This window comes from Triturus cristatus, chromosome 2_1, assembly GCF_964204655.1.
Source record: "Triturus cristatus chromosome 2_1, aTriCri1.1, whole genome shotgun sequence".
Lineage (NCBI taxonomy): Eukaryota > Metazoa > Chordata > Amphibia > Caudata > Salamandridae > Triturus > Triturus cristatus.
Genome location: NC_140581.1, coordinates 286,814,101 through 286,833,940, shown reverse-complemented (window position 1 = coordinate 286,833,940; position 19,840 = coordinate 286,814,101). Strand labels below are relative to the sequence as shown.

General features: G+C 42.4%; 1 protein-coding gene across 4 annotated transcripts in view; it reads left to right on the top strand.

The window, feature by feature from the left end:
• Positions 1 to 19,840, top strand: part of LIFR (LIF receptor subunit alpha) — a 636,999-nt gene that overhangs the window by 361,953 nt on the left and 255,206 nt on the right. For all 4 annotated transcript variants that reach the window (XM_085631117.1, XM_085631122.1, XM_085631121.1 and 1 more), the window contains exon 5: positions 18,619 to 18,767. In XM_085631117.1, the coding sequence (XP_085487243.1) occupies positions 18,619 to 18,767 (149 nt within the window). The remainder of the gene's footprint in view (positions 1 to 18,618; positions 18,768 to 19,840) is intronic.

Sequence of the window (19,840 nt, the reverse complement as noted above, 5' to 3'; positions counted from 1 at the left end):
AAGCTGATAAGATCTTTTGGCTTCTCAACCATCTCCTATGCTGATGATACACAAATTGTATTATCTATTATGAGCAGCATTGAAGAGGTGGCTCCTCGGTTCAACGACTAAGTGAGCAGTGGACAGGTGGATGAGCAGTCACTGCCACAGATTGAACTCCCAAAAAACACTGATGCTCCTCGTTGGGGGAAACACCTCCTTTTGAAATGACTCCTGATGGACCTGGACTAGGGGCACCCTTCCCATTCCGGTTTCTAAGGTGAGAAACTAGGGGTTAATCTTTTGATGCCAAATATTTCTTCATGGAACAGACTAATAAGCTTGCTTCCTCTTGTGTCTTTCTGCTAAAAACGTTAAGAAAAACTCTTCACTTTACTCCACCAGTACTTTAGAAGTTGATCACCATTTTCTTGGTCCTTACAAGATTGGATTACTGCAATGCCCTTTATTTGGGCATGCAGCAAGGCTCCCTTTAAAAACTGTAGACTACTGCTGCATGTCTCCTCAAAAATATCAGAAAATTCCATCCTATGTCCAGTGTGTTGGAAGAGCTGCACTCGCTCCCAATAAAAACAAGCATTGGCCGCGCGGCCGTGAAAGTGACGCGGCCGCGAAAGTGAAAGTGATCGCACGCTGCGAGCGCTGCGCTTCATGAGCATGACGAGGAAAGCCAGATGGCGCCTCTGCTCGTAAGCGCGTGCCCGCGCGCGTAACCGCAAGTTCTATTCCGGCCATGGTAGCATTTTCTGAGCCCACTTACTAAAAGTCTTGCCAGGACAGCGCATGCGCTGGCTCAGGCGAGACCTAAACAAGCATTGAAAATGCAATAGGTCTCGGCCTCATTTAAGTTATAGCAATTCTGTTTGTAATTAGGTGGCTTTTTAGCTTTGCTTTTATTAGTGGTTTTCAAACTTTCATGTACATAACATGCATATGTATGCATATATGTATATGAATGCATGCATTTATATTTGTATTTATATAAATATACAGATATGTGTATATATATGTTTATATATGTATGTATGTAAATATATACACATACATATACACATATATACATGTGCGCGTAGAGAGAGGGATAGAGGTAGAGAGGGGTTGAGAGTGAGGTAGAGAGTGAGTAGTATAGAGTGAGTAGTAGAGTAGAGAGTGAGTAGTAGAGTAGAGAGTGAGTAGTAGAGTAGAGAGTGAGTAGTAGAGAGTGGATAGAGAGTAGTAGAGAGTGAGTAGTAGAGTAGAGAGTGAGTAGTAGAGTAGAGAGTGAGTAGAGAGTAGTAGAGTGCATAGTAGAGTGTGTGTAAAGAGTGGTAGAGAGTAGTAGAGAGTATTAGAGAGTAGTAGAGAGTATTAGAGTAGTAGAGAGTAGTAGAGTGAGTAGTAGAGTGAGTAGTAGAGCATAGTAGAGAGTGAGTAGTAGAGAGTAGTAGAGTGAGTAGAGAGTGATTAGAGAGTAGTATAGAGTGGTAGAGTGAGTAGTAGAGAGTGAGTAGTTAAGAATAGTAGAGTGAGTAGTAGAGCGTGATTAGAGTAGAGAGTGAGTAGACAGCAGTAGAGAGCGAGTAGTAGAGAGCGAGCAGTAGAGAGTAGTAGAGTGTGAGTAGTAGTGAGTAGTAGAGAGTAGTAGAGTTGAGTAGTACAGAGTGAGTAGTACAGAGTGAGTAGTTTTGAGTGAGTAGGAGTAAGTGAGTAGTAGTGAGTGAGTAGTAGTGAGTAGTGAGAGAGTAGTAGAGAGTGAGTAGTCGAGAGTTTTAGAGTAGTAGAGAGTGAGTAGTAGTGAAAGAGTAGTAGTGAGAGAGTAGTAGAGAGTTTTAGAGTAGTAGAGAGTGAGTAGAGGGTGAGTAGAGTAGAGAGCAGTGGAGAGTGAGCAGTGGAGAGTGAGCAGTGGAGAGTGAGCAGTAGAGAGTGAGCAGTAGATATTAGTAGAGAGTGAGTAGTAGGGAGTAGAGAGTGAGTAGTAGAGAGTGAGTAGTAGGGAGTAGAGAGTAGTAGGGAGTAGAGAATAGTAGAGAGTGAGTAGTAAAGTGAGTAGTAGAGAGTAGTGAGTTAGCAGTAGAGAGTAGTAGAGAGGGAGTAGTAGAGAGGGAGTAGTAGAGAGGGAGAAGCAGAGAGTGAGTAGTGGGTGAGTAGTAGAGAGTAGGAGTGAGTAGTAGAGAGTAGTAGAGAGTGAGTAGAACGGGAGTGAGCAGTAGAGACTAGTGACTCTCTCTCCCGCCTCTCAGTGGGTCACCATCTGTCCTGTGGTATGCTGTGGCACCAGTCGGTGCACACACAAACAGTGACTCGCTCTCTCCTCTCAGTTGGTCGCCATCGCTCCTGTGGTGTTCTGTGGCACCAGTCGGTGCAGGCACAAGCAGTGACTCTCTCTCGTCTCCTGGTGGGTTTGCCATCTGTCCTGTGGTTTGCTGTGGTACCAGTTTGTGCAGACACGAGCAGTGACTCTCTTGTGCATCTGAGTGGGTCACCATCTCTCCTGTGGTTTGCTGTGGCACCAGTCGGTGCAGGCACGAGCAGTGATGTCTCTCTCGCCTCTGTGAGTCACCATCTGTTCTGTGGCCTCCTGTGGTACCAGTCGGTGCATACACCTGGGTTGGCTTGCTCTCACCACACACCGTGTGGCTTTGATTTGCACCCGCTGCTCATTAGTGCGTCCACTTGCCCTGTGGTTTAGTCTTGTGGCCGGGAGAGGCCGTCCTTCACATTTCCGTGTCTGCACGTCGGTGTGGGTGGTGGACTCAACGCTGTGCGCGTGTGGTGCAGACCCCAGGCTCCCTCACTAACTGGCTCCAGACCCTGATGTTACACAGACCAGGCATTGGGAGGGGGGGGATGGGGAGCTCTGTGTTGTGATCCTGCTTGTGCGAGACCTACCTCTCGAGCGACAACTGCGAAAGTGATTTTTGCCTGCATGTGAAGGGATGTGATGTGTGTCTGGAATGCAGTTTTTCTTGTCTTGTATTACTTTAATAAAATAACAACGGCTTTGTGATATCGGGGACTTAAAACTTTCTATAACCAGATCTGAAAAGCTGGGATGGGGTGGACCTAACTGAAGCATTGCCTTGGCCTCCCTGTGCGCATCTGAGCTCCGTGCCTGTTGTAAAGACATTTCTTATGTGCTTGTTAAATAAACAAGCAGATAAGAAAAGTCTTCACGGCACACATAAAGCAGGCGACCATGTCCGAAGGGGACAGACTAAAAAGCCAAAAGGAGGCACCCCGGGCACCTTATTTCCAATGGCGGTGCACCGTTTAACATAAACGGTGACGCAAGCCAATGGCGATAAGGGGCGGGGCTTGAAGCCCTTTTCTAAAACTGACTTGATCACTATAAGTCTCGAGGCGAGGAGCGCATGCTCGCTCCAACGCCAGCTGAGACCTAAAAAAGAGAGTGGCCTTTAAAGCTCTGTGTATAGCACACAGAGCACGCCACCACACTGGACCTGCATATCATAAGATTCAATTTACTTGGTACTCACCCAGAAGGCATCTTTTTTCGACCAACTCAAAAACAGTGAGTGTTCCCAGAATCCACAAGGGATAGTGGGGTGGTAGGAGATTTTTCTTCTCCACCTTCCAGCTGTGGAATCAGCTACCCTTGCACCTTAGAGGCCAGTCAAACTTGATGATCTTTGGGAAACATCTAAAAACATGACTTTTTTAATCCCAGATTTAAATTTATCTTCACTTGCAGTATTTTTCTCTCTCAGTAGACGCTAGCGCCAAGACGCCTTAGGGCATACGCCTTGCTTTATTAAATTAAATATCAAGTATAATTCAATGGCTCTATCGTGACTCTTGATAGGAAAGTTAACTGAAATCATGTACAGTTAAAAAAATGTATCTCCTAGAGGTAAACATGTTTTTGTGAGAAATTCCAATATTAGCCTTAGTACTTTGTCAAAGGTAGCAAGGCCTTCCCAAATACGTATGAAAGACACTTTAACAGCAGCACTCAAAACAATAATATAATTAAGCATACCAACATAGTTAAATGAAACAATTGAGTTTGAATGGCACAGAAATTAAACAAATCTGATGTACAAATTGATAGAAAAATCGATGGGAAGATTTTAGTATGAAAGCCACTTGTTCTTGTTAAAAACTGTAACCACTCTGTTGAACATTCTGTTTTTTTCTTTAGAAAAACAATGCAATGGTAGGCACCAGAGCATGCATTTTTGGGCGTTGAACCAAAATAATGCCCCGACTATGGTTTTAAAACATCCATGCTTTACTTCAACCACACATTTCCATCACTAGTCTAGTCACTAGTCCTGCTGGTTTCTGGTTTCTTTCTGGTTTCTTGAAGGTTTATGCTGTTCCCTCTTTGTCTTGACCCTTCAACATTTTGCTCAGCCCCACAGCAGGAAATAGTCTTCTGGAAATTTCTGGACCAATGTTTCCACATGGCTTCAGCAAGTGATCATCATATTTGGTCCTCAAATAATCTTTTCAAGTCCATAGATTCAGGCAAAAATTGGGTTCAGTTCCTTCGCAGTCCTTTTCCAGACATTTATGAATTCTTCCATTCTTCTAAGTGTTATGACAACAGTGTCGCAGTTTTATCAAAAGTAGTTCTTGTCAAAATTTAAAATATCAGTATTCTGCCTAACTTCTGCGTTGCCGAGCATAACTTTGTAATCTTGCTGCGCCTCTGGGGATCAGTCTCTGTTTTGTGACGTCACGTAATTGGCATGCATATGCTAGCGGCCAGCCCTGGTGGTTGTCGGCCCACGTTTGTACTGTTGCTTTCTGCACAATAAAGTTTTTCAAAAAATAAAAAAAAAGTAGTTCTTGTGTCATGTATATTAAATATCCATTTTGACTAATGATCTATATTTTCACAAATTGATTGTATGTTGGAAGAATGCTGTCCTTACTGTCTTCCTAGCCACAGTTAGAAGAACTAGGTGTTTGACGCTGTGCAACTTTATCAAAATGTAAAATGGCTTTGACATCACTTAGGAACTTGGCATAGTAGCTCATATTAGCCGCCTGGACTTGCAAATAGGTAAACCTTATATGTTTTAAATTTCAACACTATGTCGCTGATCCTTACTTTTAAAAAGCAGAAGAAAACAGACTAACAATTTCAAAATTTGTATTTAATAATCAGAAACTGTGTTTATCCATGCCTTGCTGCTTTTGTTGTTCAACTGCTGAGTGCAAAATGATCAGTGCGGACTCTTACACTGTCTGCTCAGTTTTTGCACTATTGTGGTGTCCGTACAGAAAAGTCAAACATTACTTCAAATTAATCCAATATGGCTACCATGTTTAGGAAAAGGCACATGCAATGAGGTTCTGTTGTGCAGTTCCTCACTTCCCAGGTATAAAAAACAACAGCAATATATGTACAAAAGTAATAATAAATAAAAAAAATCCAGGGGCACATGTGATATAGATTTTTTACCCTTTATTCAGATTTATCTTTGAGTCCACCTTTGTGCCCTCAGGCTCTGTACAGTTGTGATTGAAGAGTTAAAAGACTGAATTTAAAAATAGTTAGAATTATTACTTCAAAAAAACTTTGATGAAAATGGTTTGGTAATTTAAAAAAAGCTTTGTATTAGTTAGACAAACATGCAAATCGTCATTGTTTTAGAGTGCTCTAAATGGCTGTAATTCATTGGAAATGTTTTAACCAATTTAACAAACTCATGTCTGCATGCAAGGGTTGAAAAAAAATCAGCAGAACATTCTTTTAATAAATAGAAATTGAATATTTGTTTAAAACATTCGAAAAGTTATATTTGATCTTTTTATATTTATATACCTTTTATATTTGACTTTTTAAACTTGTATGTTTGCTATAACATTGTAAAACCATATTAAGGGTTTAGGTAATTTAACTTACTAACACAACTCTTTTCTGAACTACCTAAAGTTCTTCCAGGATGTGTATACATAATACTCAAGGGGTGGTAAGAGTTTCAGATAGGCCTTAGAGACATATTTTGTGTGTAGTCCAAGTGTAGTGGTAAGAAACTAGTTTTAGTATTTACTAACTTCTCACATACACCTCATGAACATACAAACCCTCTCCAGTGAAAGGGAGAAAAAGATCTTCCCTGGTAACCCAGTTACAGGTCCTGTAGATTGTGGCCTTCACTTCAAATGCAAAAATAATTTTTGTTGGCTTAATTTGTGTTATTGAAATGTCTATTATGGACATCACGGAATGATTGTCACTGAGTCCATATAGGGTATGCTTCCCCTAAATAAGTGAGAGCTGGAATTGGTCTCGCTTTCACAAATGAATATCAGATGGCAGATATTTGTTTCTATTATGCTTGAGATCTCTTCACAGAGACCACATTATGAGCTTGTGCTAATTCGTATGCCAGCCAAACCACGAAAATAGGTAAATAGGTATAAGGTAAAAGGTAAATACTGCCATCAAACAATATGTTTTGGATTTTTTGGGTAGAATAGATGCTATTCAAATCATTGGTACAGAAACACAGAGCTTTGAAATGGCTTCAAATCTCAGCTGTGGTTAGATGGAGTTACCTAAATATTGAAACATGTAAAGGCTCCACAAATGAACTTGGCTAGCTACAGGCATTATTAAGATATTTACAAAAATCTTCCATGCATTATTGCTGTTCTTTTGATCCACCCAACTGTGATTCTTGTTAAACTGTTTAGAATTACTATGTGTATTTTATCTTCTTGCTCTTCATTTGGTACTTTCACAGTTCCTTTTTCCCTGGCCTAATTTGTTTTCCCTACCCAGCTTTTTGTTGTTAGACCAACTATTTAAATCTGTTAAATCTATTTCTAATGGAATATGTGTGTTATGCTAACAACCTAATGTATTAGTCTTCCTATTTGCTTATCTTTGACCTTTCCCATTCCCTGAGTTGTCACTGATTAGCAATGTGTTTTAATCTTTATATAATACCAAATGTAGAATAAATATAATGAAATACCAAAATGTTTATGTATGTACTGTTTGTAAAGAGGTGTTGGACAGTTGCTCAGTTAATAATAAAGATATACTAATAACAATTTAATCACTCATTCACAAGAAATGTAATCTAGGTGAGTAGATTTAAGTTGTAAAACACCACACCATAAGTCAGAATGCTGACAGACTAGAGGAAACAAAGTGCAAGAAGGAAAAAGAGCAAAATAGGACTTCTCTATCTACCAACACAGGAGTTGGAATAACATGCCACCCGGCATTAGAAATGCTCCAACTCTTGCAATTCAAGAAAAACCTGAAGCTATCTCTTCAAGGAGCACTACCTCCAACACAGTATTATTCATCTTTGAAATGTCTCACACTTAATGTTATGAAGTGTTTATTCTAGATTTGTGCCCTTTGTTCACTGCTACACACACGCACACACACATTTTAAAGCAGGCAGTAGATTTACACCTCAATTACCCATTGGAAACCTTATTGATGTGTTTGACGAACTTATTGTTGACGATACTCAGAAGAACTTCACAGCAAAAGAAGTGTAACAACTTTACTGCCAATGATTCGCGTGAATTAAATTCACTCAAGAATAACAACACAATCATCCTAAAACCTTCAGATAAAGGTGGAAATATTATTATAAATAAAAGTCAATATGTAAGGGAGATGAACAGATAACTGAAAGTTAAACACCATTATCAAGCACTGATAATCAATCCCATTAAGGAATATCAAAGCCAATATCACACCATGCTTAAAGAATGGTTGGATCAGGCACTGCTTTCACTGGATGAGCACACATACCTGAGAGTGAATCACCCAAGGATACTGGTGATCTTTCTTAAATACACAAAGAACTTTATAATTCCCCGGGAGGGCCTATTGTGAGCATGATGGGCTCATTACCTGAGAACACCTCTAGATTTTTAGCCCTTTCTATGCCATGTCACAAGCCTTTTATCCTATATACAGGATGCCAATGATTTTCTGTGTAACTTCAACAATATACCATGGCGTAAGAGCTATATTATAGTGCCAGGGGATGTTAGTTAACTATATACGTCCATCATACATCAATTTGGTGTTGAGGCTTGCTGATATTTTATTAGACCTAGACCGCTGGCTTATGCTCAACATACCACCATGCTCCTAACCATGTTATCTCTTTGTCTTACCTATAACATCTTTCTTTTTGACAAGATTTATCTTCGGAAACAGGGAACGGCAATGGGGGCATCTTTTGCCCTCACGTATGCAAACATCTGTATGGGCTGGTGTGAATAAGAGGTGGCATGGGCTGATTGCACGGGACAATAGCAATAGCATTGTGCTTTGGGTGCGCTTCATCGATTACTTATTTATTCTATGGGATGGAGATGAGGCACCCTTGAGAGAATATATGGATGTACTCAACAACGATCCATTTAATATAACATTGACATAGACAGGCAAATGGAGTACACAAGAGATTGAATTTGTGTATGTCAAACTACAGGTGTCAGATGAATCGATCAAAACAACCATCTTTCTTAACTTGTAACTCCATCTTACATCGAAATAGTGGTCATGCTTCATCATTTGAAGTGGAGCATACCTTACTAAGCAAACACAAGGAGATGATGGATGGAGCACTGAAACTTTTCAGACACTCGCCCCCAGTCACAGATCTGGGTTGAATCCACCATCGTTCTTTAGCTCACTTAGCTATCCCAGTTCAGACTCAGCTACATGCAAATCAGTCTTGACCCTGTGCCGCATGGGAACAGTCCAGTCCAAACTGCCAAGCCTGGTCTTCCCTGGACCGGAAACAAGCATCCTGGGACCAGTTTCAGGGTACACCCCTCATCAGCCAGGCTAACCTCTGGGCATATCCTGCCAACTTAGGGCAAACAAAGCAAACACTAGGAGATGATGGACTGAGCCTTGAAACTTTTCAGACACTCACCCCCAGTCACAGATCTGGGATGAAAAGTTTAAGCACTCCGCCCAGTACCAAAAGAAAATTAGTTTTTTGTTTTAAATGTAGAAAAACACTAAGACACTATATTTTGTAAATGTAATGAGCTAAAGTGTATTTTCCAATTTTAACATATTTAAATATGCTAAAAAACATGGTACAGAGTAGCACATTAAAAATTACTGCGCTACATAAAATAAAATGCTACAAAAATAACAGTGAAAAACGTATATAATGACACAACTCCCTATTTATACCAAAAAATATAAAGAGTCTCATAGATATTTTGCAAAACCTATTACCACTTTAGTAGGTAGGGCAAAAATTCCAAACCAATTACTTACGTATATACCAATGCAGAACACTGAAAAAATGTACCTAAAACAACATGCCTGCCTTGTACATTTGTAAAGGCAATCATTAGCCAATCAGCTAATGATTTGGCATCACTGTGTTCCACAGAAGTACAGCAAAATACACCCATATTTTGCAGACATACCCCACAAATTGATCTCAAAAACTTTAAATAAACTCAAAGTTATAAGATAGTTACACTACTTACCCGTACTACCCAACATAAGCTCCTCTGCACCATAATATCTAATCCAAACAAGTTTAAATTAAGCAAAATGCATTGAATTCAACCACCTTTTGGGACCCCAGAACATTTAACTATTATAGTATATATTTTCGCGAGACACCATTTCCATCTTTGTAGACACCATTTCCATCTTTGGAGACACTTTAGTGCTAACTTTATTTTCAATTTACACACTCCACTTTATGCCACTCCTCTGTTTAACTGTTTAGTTTACCCCACTCCACTTTATGGAATTTATAGTATGCTGCTCCACTTTGACACTTAAGTATACGCTACTACATTCTGTGCTAATCTACTATTCATTACTCCAGTCTACTCGACCCAACTGGACTGTACAAACTGTACTGCTCACTACTCAACGCTATTCCACTGTACCCTACCCCAATTTACTCTATTTCACTACATGCTATTCTACTATCGCCCAGTTGATGGTACAGTACTGGGGTGTACGCTATTCCAGTCTCTGCTATTACACTCAACGCTTGTACCATTATAATGAAATGCACTATACGCCACTGCATTGTACCACAATCGACTGTATGCCATTTTGCTTTACAAGAGTACATTCTGCCCCACTCCACTAAACCACACTTCACTGTACATGACTACAGTCTATAATTAACCCTATTGAGTTGGACGCCACTGTACGGTACGCTGCTCCAACATATAGCACTGCACTGTATGTCTAAACAGTTAACGCTACTAAACTCAACTTTATTAAACTAAACTATTAAATTGTATGGTACTTCACTCTAACTCACTATAGTTTATGCTACTCCACTATACGCTATTGCACTGTACTGCATTACACTGTACTGAAGTGTAGTCTACAGTATACCATTCGGCACCACTGCCCTTTACAGTACTCCAATTTACAGCACTCCATTTTACACAGTTTAACTTTCCAACTCTACACTGTACCAGACTCCACTTTATATAAGCCCACTGGACACCACTCAACTTTCCCCAACTACACTATATAGCACTCCAGTATACCCCACTCCAGTGTACGCTCTTTCAGTGTCCGTCACTCCACTGTACTACACTCCACTGTACGCCACTCCACTCTACTCTATTTCAGTACACAATATTCCAATATAGGCCTCTACACTGTACAACACTCTAGTGCATAGTACTTCATGATACTGCAGTGTATGTGAGCACACACTACAGTATTTACAGTACATCAGTCCACTTTATCACACTTCACTATATGCTATGCCACTGCATACCACTGCACTATACTCCACTACACTAAATGCCACTCCAATAAATTCCACTCTATTGTATCCGAGTTCACTGTACGCCACTCCACTCTACGCCACTCTGCTGTGTGACATTCCACTATACACTACTCCACTATACCTCATTCCACTTTACTTCACTTCACCATATCACAATATACCATCCCAGAGTACACTTTACAACACTATCTACCACTAAATTGTACCACACTACACTGAATAACACTCCGCTGGTTAAACTGGACTACAAAAATTGTTAATAACATTGTAAAAACTATTGAAATTCAAAAAAGAACAAAGGCTACACATCAGTTATAGTTAGGGAATCTTTATTTAGGTTTGGTATATGAACCCAAATTAAGCTCCTCGAACAGTTGGAATTGTACAGTTATAATTATCTCTTAATTTTATGATTTATGTACCAATTGCGCGCCTATTTCAATTTTATTTGTGCCAAACACAACTTAAACTACACAACCATAATAAATTCATAGCTTATCTTTTGAAATGATCATTTACACATGCTTTCATATTACTGTAAGTCCTACTTATAACTCACATGTTCGAGGCATATGAGCTGCAGATTACACACTTTTGCATAGATCGCCATCTGGTGTTGGGCCCGGATGTTTGTAGTTTGTTTTTCCTCTTGGAAAGTCTTTGGCAGTCACGAGGTCGGTGACTCCTCCCTTGGATGGTATTGCGCATGGGCTTCGGCTCCATCTTCAGATTGTTTTTTTCCGCCATCGGGCTCGGATGTAATACTTAGCGCTCCGGTTCCGAACATTTCCAGTTCGACGATCGAAGCGGAATCCTCGCTCATCGCGGTATAGTTCAGATCTCCTCAATCACCTTCTCTTTGACACATCTTCGATTCCAGTCATCGACGGCGGCCTTCGGGCCTACCCAAACTCCGGTCCCGGCTGATGGAAAGAACTCCTTTCAAGAAGTGCCCTCGATGTGGGTCCAAATTCCCCCACACCGATCTTCATGAGGTGTGCAACCTCTGCCTCTCCCCTGAACACGAGGCTCGAGACTGTCCGGCCTGCAAGTCTTTCAGATCGAAAAAGACTATTCGAGATCGAAGGGCCAGACGAAACATGACGCACTCCTCGACCTCCGTTCCAGTCGACATCTTCAGGGACGACGTCGAAGATCTGAGACAGCAGCACACCGAAGAGGACCTCGTCAGTGCGTCCGAAGCCGACGACTCAGATGTGGAGGACATCACCCCGGCGCAGAGGGTCGTGAGTACTATACCCCCACCCGCGCCGACACCCAAAAAGGCTTCGGTCACGCCTTCGCTTCCGGGCCTAGGCAAGACCAGAGACACTGCTTCAAACACCCCACCTTCGGGCCCGGTGAAGAAGCCAAATAAGCCTTCCGGCGGCTCGGGCTCCAGCGGTGCCGAGAAACACACTTCGGCACCGAAAAAGAGACCGGCCTCTACCCCGACACCGAGCTCTGCACCAAAGTCCTCGGTGTCGAAACCCAGCCTTTCGGTACCGACCAAACCCCATAAGGCCCTCGGCACCGACACTTCCACGCCGAAGCCCACCTCGGCGCCGACCAAGAAATCGGAGGTTCCCAAGCCCAGTGCTAAGCACGTCACGGACAAGCCTAAAAAGTAATCGGCCCCGAAACCTTCGGTGCCGACGGAACAAACATTGTCACAGGAACTGTTTACACCGGATCCCTTGCAAAAGACTCTTACCAAGGTTCCAAAAACTGGACATTTGGCACTCTTCTAAAAAGAGACATTTGGACATACCGGCTCCGCCTCCACCTCCAAAGAGGAGGGACTCTCCTACCTCCCCTTTCAGAATGCCTTCTCCACCTCCTCCACCCCCACCCCCTCCGCCTTCTCCACCCCCACCTCATCGCTCCCCGACCCCGTCTCCAGACGATGATGATCAGGGGGACCCATATTACGATCCAGGGCATGAGCCCCAAGACCCCACCCCTCCAGGATCCCCAGACCCATGGGACAACTACAATAATCCAGACATTCCAGACGTCCCTCAAGATGACCTTTACCCTTCCAGGCCATCTCCACCGGAAGACTCATTAGGTTTCCACCACCTACTTCAGAGGGCGGCACATTATCACGGGGTAGAGCTACACACTGACCCAGTAGAGGAGGATTTCCTCCTCGACACCTTTGATACCGCACATAGGTCTACCTCCATACTACCTATGCTCAAGGGGGTGATAAAACATGCGCCAGAGGTTTTTAAGGACCCAGTCAGGGCTAGGGTCATTAACCCACGCATAGAGAAAAAGTACAAAACTGCCCCCACAGATCCTGCCTATATCAAAGGGCCAGCGCCACTGGATTCCCTAGTGGTTTCCACTGCACGGAAGAGGTCAAACTCTCAGGTGTCAGGCGAAGCACCACCACCTGAAAAGAGTCAAAGCTACTGGACGCATCAGGAAAGCGCACTGCGTCACAGGCAGCCAATATATGGCGTATCGCCAACACTCAAGCGCTATTGGCCAGATACGATAGAGCCCATTATGATGAATTAGAAACCATAATGCACCACCTCCCAGAAAGATACAAAAATAGGGCCAATGAATTAATTCAAGAGGGTAAGACTATAACTAACACCTCCATACGCTGTGCCTTAGACGCAGCAGACACAGCCTCTAGGGCCATTAACACTAGCGTCTTCCTCCGTCGCCATACTTTGCTCAGAGTATCAGGCTTCAAACCTGAGGTACAGGCCTCCATCCTAAATCATCCTTTTGACCAAGAACACCTATTCGGCCCAAAGGTGGATGAGGCCCTCGAGAAAATGAAGAAGGACACGGATACGGCGAAACCTATGGGAGCCCTGCAGTCACACCCTCCTAGGCGCTCCTTTCGCCGCTCTTCCTTTCGGGGTAAAGCTAGAGGCTACTTCTCAGATAGCGCATCCACTTCCTACAAATCCCCTGCTCAGTCCACCTTCACAAGGGGTTATCAAAGAGGCGGCTATAGGGGCAATAACAATAAAGGCAGAGGCAAAACAAATACCGCCCGCTCTGCCACACCGCCTACCCAATGACTTCCCCCCGCTCCCTCCAGACCATCCCACTCCGGTCGGGGGCAGGCTACAAAATTTCCTTCAGGGTTGGGAGACCATCACCTCAGACAAATGGGTGACCCAAATTATTCGCTCAGGGTACTGCCTAGAATTGACATCTACCCCCCCCCCCCAAACATTCCACCCAGGCAATAGAACAAGTTCCCGCCAATCAGCAAAATTTAGGGGTCTACTCTCTATATTTTCTAATACCAAAAAGAGACGAGACTCTACGACCTATTCTAGATCTCCGGCCTCTAAACACATACATACATTCGGACTATTTTCACATGGTAACACTTCAGCAGGTACTTTCGCTCCTCTCCCAGAACGACTTTCTCACCACACTGGACTTGAAAGACGCTCACTTTCACATTCCGGTATACCATGCTCACAGAATGTACCTCAGATTTGTAGTGGACGGGCAACACTACCAGTACAAGGTGCTCCCATTCGGGGTCACAACAGCACCAAGGGTATTCACCAAGTGCCTAGCGGTAGTGGCGGCACACCTCAGAAGACAGCACATTCACGTCTTCCCATATTTGGACGACTGGCTCATAAAAGCCACGTCCTACGACCAATGTGTACACCACACCGCCACTACAATCGAACTACTTCACCAGCTAGGCTTCACGGTGAACCACCAAAAGTCCCAGCTAACACCATCCCACATAAAGCAATACCTCGGTGCCACCATAGACACCTCAAAAGCCATAGCCTACCCCAATCCTGCCAGGATGGCAAGCATTCAGGCTTTGCGTCAAAGATTCATACCTCAACACTCTCTTCCAGCAAGAGTGTTTATGCAACTTATAGGGATGATGGCCTCTTGCATTTTCATAGTGCCTCACGCAAGACTCCAGATGCGTCCACTCCAAGAGTGCTTAGCGCGCGAATGGAACCAGGCCCAGGGGCAGCTGACAGATCTGGTGTTGGTAGACGGTCGCACCCATCGCTCTCTGCAGTGGTGGAACACCACAAATCTTTCCAGAGGTCGACTGTTCCTGGACCCAGTTCCACAAATGATACTAACAACAGACGCATCGCTCTCCGGCTGGGGAGCTCATCTATTACACCTCACAGTGCAGGGTACATATACGCCGCAACAAAAGTTACTCCATATCAACCATCTGGAGTTACTGGCACTCTTTCTAGCCCTAAAATCCTTTCAAACACAGATTTTAGGCAAGGCAGTCCTCATTCGCACAGACAACATGACGGCCATGTACTACATTCAAAAACAAGGCGGCACACACTCTCCACAGCTCTCTCAACTAGCACAGAGCATATGGAGATGGGCAATTCCACACAAAATCTTTCTCCTAGCCCAACATGTCCCAGGAGTCCAAAACACCATGGCAGATCTGCTCAGCAGACAGACGCAGCAGATGCACGAGTGGGAACTTCACCCACAGGTTCTTCACCCGTTCTTTCAGATGTGGGGGCATCCACATATAGACCTTTTCGCCACCCACGGAAACAAAAAATGCCCAAGCTTCGCTGCCAGATACCCACACCCATTGTCCAAAGGCAATGCGATATGGATGAACTGGTCAGGCAAATTTGCGTACGCCTTTCCACCTCTCCCACTAATTCCATTAGTGGTGCGAAAGCTACAACAGCATTCCCTCACACTGATCTTAGTAGCTCCAACGTGGGCCAGACAACCGTGGTACACCACGCTGCTGGAAATCTCGGTAGTACCACACCAAAAGCTACACCTCTCACCATGCCTCCTAACCCAGAACCATGGAGAGATCAGACACCCGGACCCAGCTCAGCTCACCCTTGCGATCTGGCTCCTGAGATCCTAGAATTCGGATACCTTAACCTTCCCCCTGACTGTATGAACGTCATCAGAGAAGCTAGACGCCCTACCACTAGAGCCTGCTACGCTGCCAAGTGGAAAAGATTTGTTGTTTATTGCCATCACAACACAATCAATCCTCTAGACACATCTATACAGCACATCATATGCTACTTGCTCCATCTACAAAGGTGTAACCTAGCATATACGTCCATTCGGCTACACCTCGCAGCAATTGCCGCTTACCTACAGAACAGACAGCACCTATCACTTTTCAGAGTGCCTGCCATTAAAGCCTTCATGGAAGGCCTGAAACGAATAATTCCCCCCAGAGTACCACCCTCACCTGTGTGGAACTTAAATATAGTTCTCACAAGGCTAATGGGACCGCCCTTCGAACCCTTACATAAATGCGAACTGCAATTTCTCACAGCTTTTCTTGTAGCCATCACTTCCCTTAGAAGGGTCAGTGAGATACAAGCACTTACTATACAAGAACCTTTTCTCCAAATGCACCAGAACAAGGTTGTTCTCCGTACCAACCCAAAATTCCTACCCAAAGTCATTTCCCCCTTTCATCTAAACCAATCGGTAGAATTACCGGTATTTTTCTCACAACCTCAAACGGTTGCAGAAAGGGCTCTGCACACGCTAGATGTTAAACGGGCCTTACTTTACTATATCCAGAGAACACAACCTTTCAGAAAGACCAAACAACTATTTGTCTCTTTCTCTCCACCACACAAAGGCAACCCCATCTCAAAATCAGGGATAGCTAGGTGGATTGTAAAATGCATACAGATTTGCTACCACAAAGCAAAACGAACGCTATCTGTTCCCCCTAAAGCCCACTCTACACGAAAGATAGGGGCTTCTATGGCTTTTCTAGGGAACATCCCATTAGATGATATCTGCAAAGCAGCTACATGGTCAACACTGCACACTTTCACTAAACATTACTATGTAGATGTGCAAACCAAGCAACAAGCTAGCGTGGGCCAGGCTGTACTAAACACACTATTTCAAACCACTGCAACAGATACTGGTGGTCGCCGCTAAGGTTGGGAACTGCTATGTAGTCTATGCAAAAGTGTGTAATCTGCAGCTCATATGCCTCGAACGGAATATGCTACTTACCAGTATGCATCTGTTCTTGGCATGTAGAGCTGCAGATCTACACACGTCCACCCGCCTCCCCGGCTACCTGTATCTGTTCCAGTCTATCTTATTTAGATACAACACACATGGGTTTCTTCACTGTTATTACTACGCTCCATCTTCCCCTGTTGGCGAAAAACAATCTGAGGATGGAGCCGAAGCCCAAGGGAGGAGTCACCGACCTCGTGACTTCCAAAGACTTTCCAAGAGGAAAAACAAACTGCAAACATCCGGGCCCAACACCAGATGGCGATCTATGCAAAAGTGTGTAGATCTGCAGCTCTACATGCCAAGAACAGATGCATACTGGTAAGTAGCATATTCCTTATCCTTATGTACCCCCTATCAATTAATATCACTCGCACAGTTCTGTACACAGTCTTGTCACCTCACTCGTCACACTACGTAAGCTATAACTCGCCACTGTACAATGCACTGTCTGTCCAATAATATCATTTCTGATGTCATAAGTGTTTTTATTACTCCAATAATTTCATATGCTATAACTTAGGTAATATCCAAGGGTATAGGTAGTGCATGTATAGTTAATGTAGTATGGCGTTGTTATATCTATCTATAGATAGATCACCTATTGATGGTTGCCAGTAGGTAGTTCTAGTTTGGAACTAGTTTCCATTGGAAAAGCTTTTTTTTGTGTTGCTTATAACTTTGTCGCTGTTTGATAGATCTTCACAAAATTTTCAAAACTAGTTTGCCTCTCACTTCAGCTGCTCATTGGAAAGGTTGGGGGTGATACGTAAGCAGTGGCCGAGAGAAAGGGGAGATCCTAAAACTTGTTTTCCTCATGCGGTTTCCCTTTGGGATTTTGAACCCAACTACAGCCTGAACCTCTACGTTATTACACCAAATATGGCAAAAACCTAGATCTTGGTCGAGAAAGAGTGCTTGTTGTGGTTTGGTGTAAATCCGTTCAGTAGTTTTGAAGTTATTAAAGAAAAAAGGTCTATTAATAATATCACAGCAACATTTACTGTAAAATTATTGATGAGAAAGCGGTGTATGGCGAGTACGAGTTATAGTTAACATAGGGCGCAAGTTATAGTTACTTGAGATAACTCGAACTATAACTGCTGGTTTTGTGTGTAAAATCTGAACCTAACTATAACGTCCCTGTAACCTTTGTTTTTTTTAGTGTGTGTGTATATATATATTTATATATATATATATATTGATAGAGAGCGAGAGACATTAATTCATTCATATTGTGAAAATGATCTCACTGGGTAGACACCCCTTCTCTGTTACCCCAATTAAATCTTAGGATGCTCCCTCCTATTAGACCTTCTAAAATACATTTGTGCATTTTGCAAGAGTGCTTTCATGTGGTATCAGGGTGAGAAATGCCCAAGGAAACCTTTGCGGATACTCTCAAAGTTGCAACTCTGTGTGTATTTATGATAGTTGAATAGTTACCATCTGAGATTGCTTTGTCTTATTCATCCCCCTTGTCCCCATCTATCGACGTCTAACTCATACAGAAATGTTGCCCAATTAAAAATACGTATATGGAATTTGCTTTGTAAAAATCCTCCAATGCAAAGTTGGTGAATTATGGTTCAGAATTTTGAAATGTAAATTATGATTTTTTTTGCTTATTTAAGCGAAAGAAAGATGTGGAAAAGTATTTGTAATTGAGGATCTTACACTTTACCATCATCAAGTTTGGGGATATTGATCAGACATGTTAGGTAATTGATGGTTCAAAAGAGTGTATGTGAAAAGGTACTGTTCTACAGGTTTTTTTTTTTTTTAGAACAGTTTTGGCAGCAAACATTTGACTTGAAGAATTTACAATCCTGATTGAGCTAAATGATTTGTCTTTCTTTAGACCATCTTCTCCTGACGAGTGCACTGTAACAGAAGAAACAAGCATTGAATTTGATGCATCATCATTTCAAACAACATCAGTGAAGATCATTGCAAAAAATGGAAATGGAAGTGCTGAGACAACTTTTCGACTGAGTGAAAATGATGTTCGTAAGTAATAAATCCTAAGCTTTTGTTCCTATAACAATACAGTGTTTGTAAATATTATTAAGTATAATTTTCAGACATCTAAGAATATTACTGATTCCATTGAGACAGTTCTAGAGCATAAAACGCTGGCGTTTGAATTCATGGGGTCACAGCTGAAATGTAAAAGAATGTACAAGAGATTCCAGAAACCAACTTGAGATGATCAATATTTGGTGAAAAAAAGTGTGTGTAGTGCAATTCACTTGAAGTAAGTTAGGCTGTTAATCTAAAGCCTAAAACTACAGAAATTGACACTTGTTAGCTGGTCATGCTTACCATGTCAGATTGGGTAGAAACCCTGACGGCCAACTATCTGGTGACATGTGCCCCTTAGTGGAGAGTTAGGTTGACCTTTTCCTTTATGGATGCTAAATTCCAAGAGTGGAGTTGTCCTAACTTAGGTAGGTGTATATTGTGAACCCCCACAAGCATTAGTAATATATTTAATTGAGTTATTTTCACTGGTACCCCCTTAATTTTCTCTATATTGTATGATAAATTAGCCTGCAGCAAACTATACCCGGGGTTTTCAGGGTTTGGCAAAAATCAATATTTAGAATTGCAAGATGCAGGTATAGCATTGAGCCACAACTACAATATGAATTAAAGAGAAGAACAAATTCATAGCCTGAAGTAGTAAACCACCCATAACTAACATCTACCATAAACACCTCCCAACCTGTTTAACTCAGTAATTCAATGTATAATCTAACATAGGTAAAGAGATACAATGAAATAAGCTCCAGGCTCCATCTCTTATAACAATATCAAAATAAGTCCTCAGAGTGAGGCAGCTGCAAAGCAGTACTTCTCTATTATAATGTGAGTGGTGACTTATTAGGGTTTATGGAGCTTGTGGTATTATACCTGGAATTATGTGGTGAAGTTTGCACTGTTACAAGTGTTTGTAAAATTATGTAGTAGCCTCTTTTAATGGCAATACAAATGTGTTTCCTGAAAAATACTACTTTATACTCCTGTAGAAATTGACAAAATGCAATCCTAATTGTGCCATGTGGCTTTTTTCAGAATAC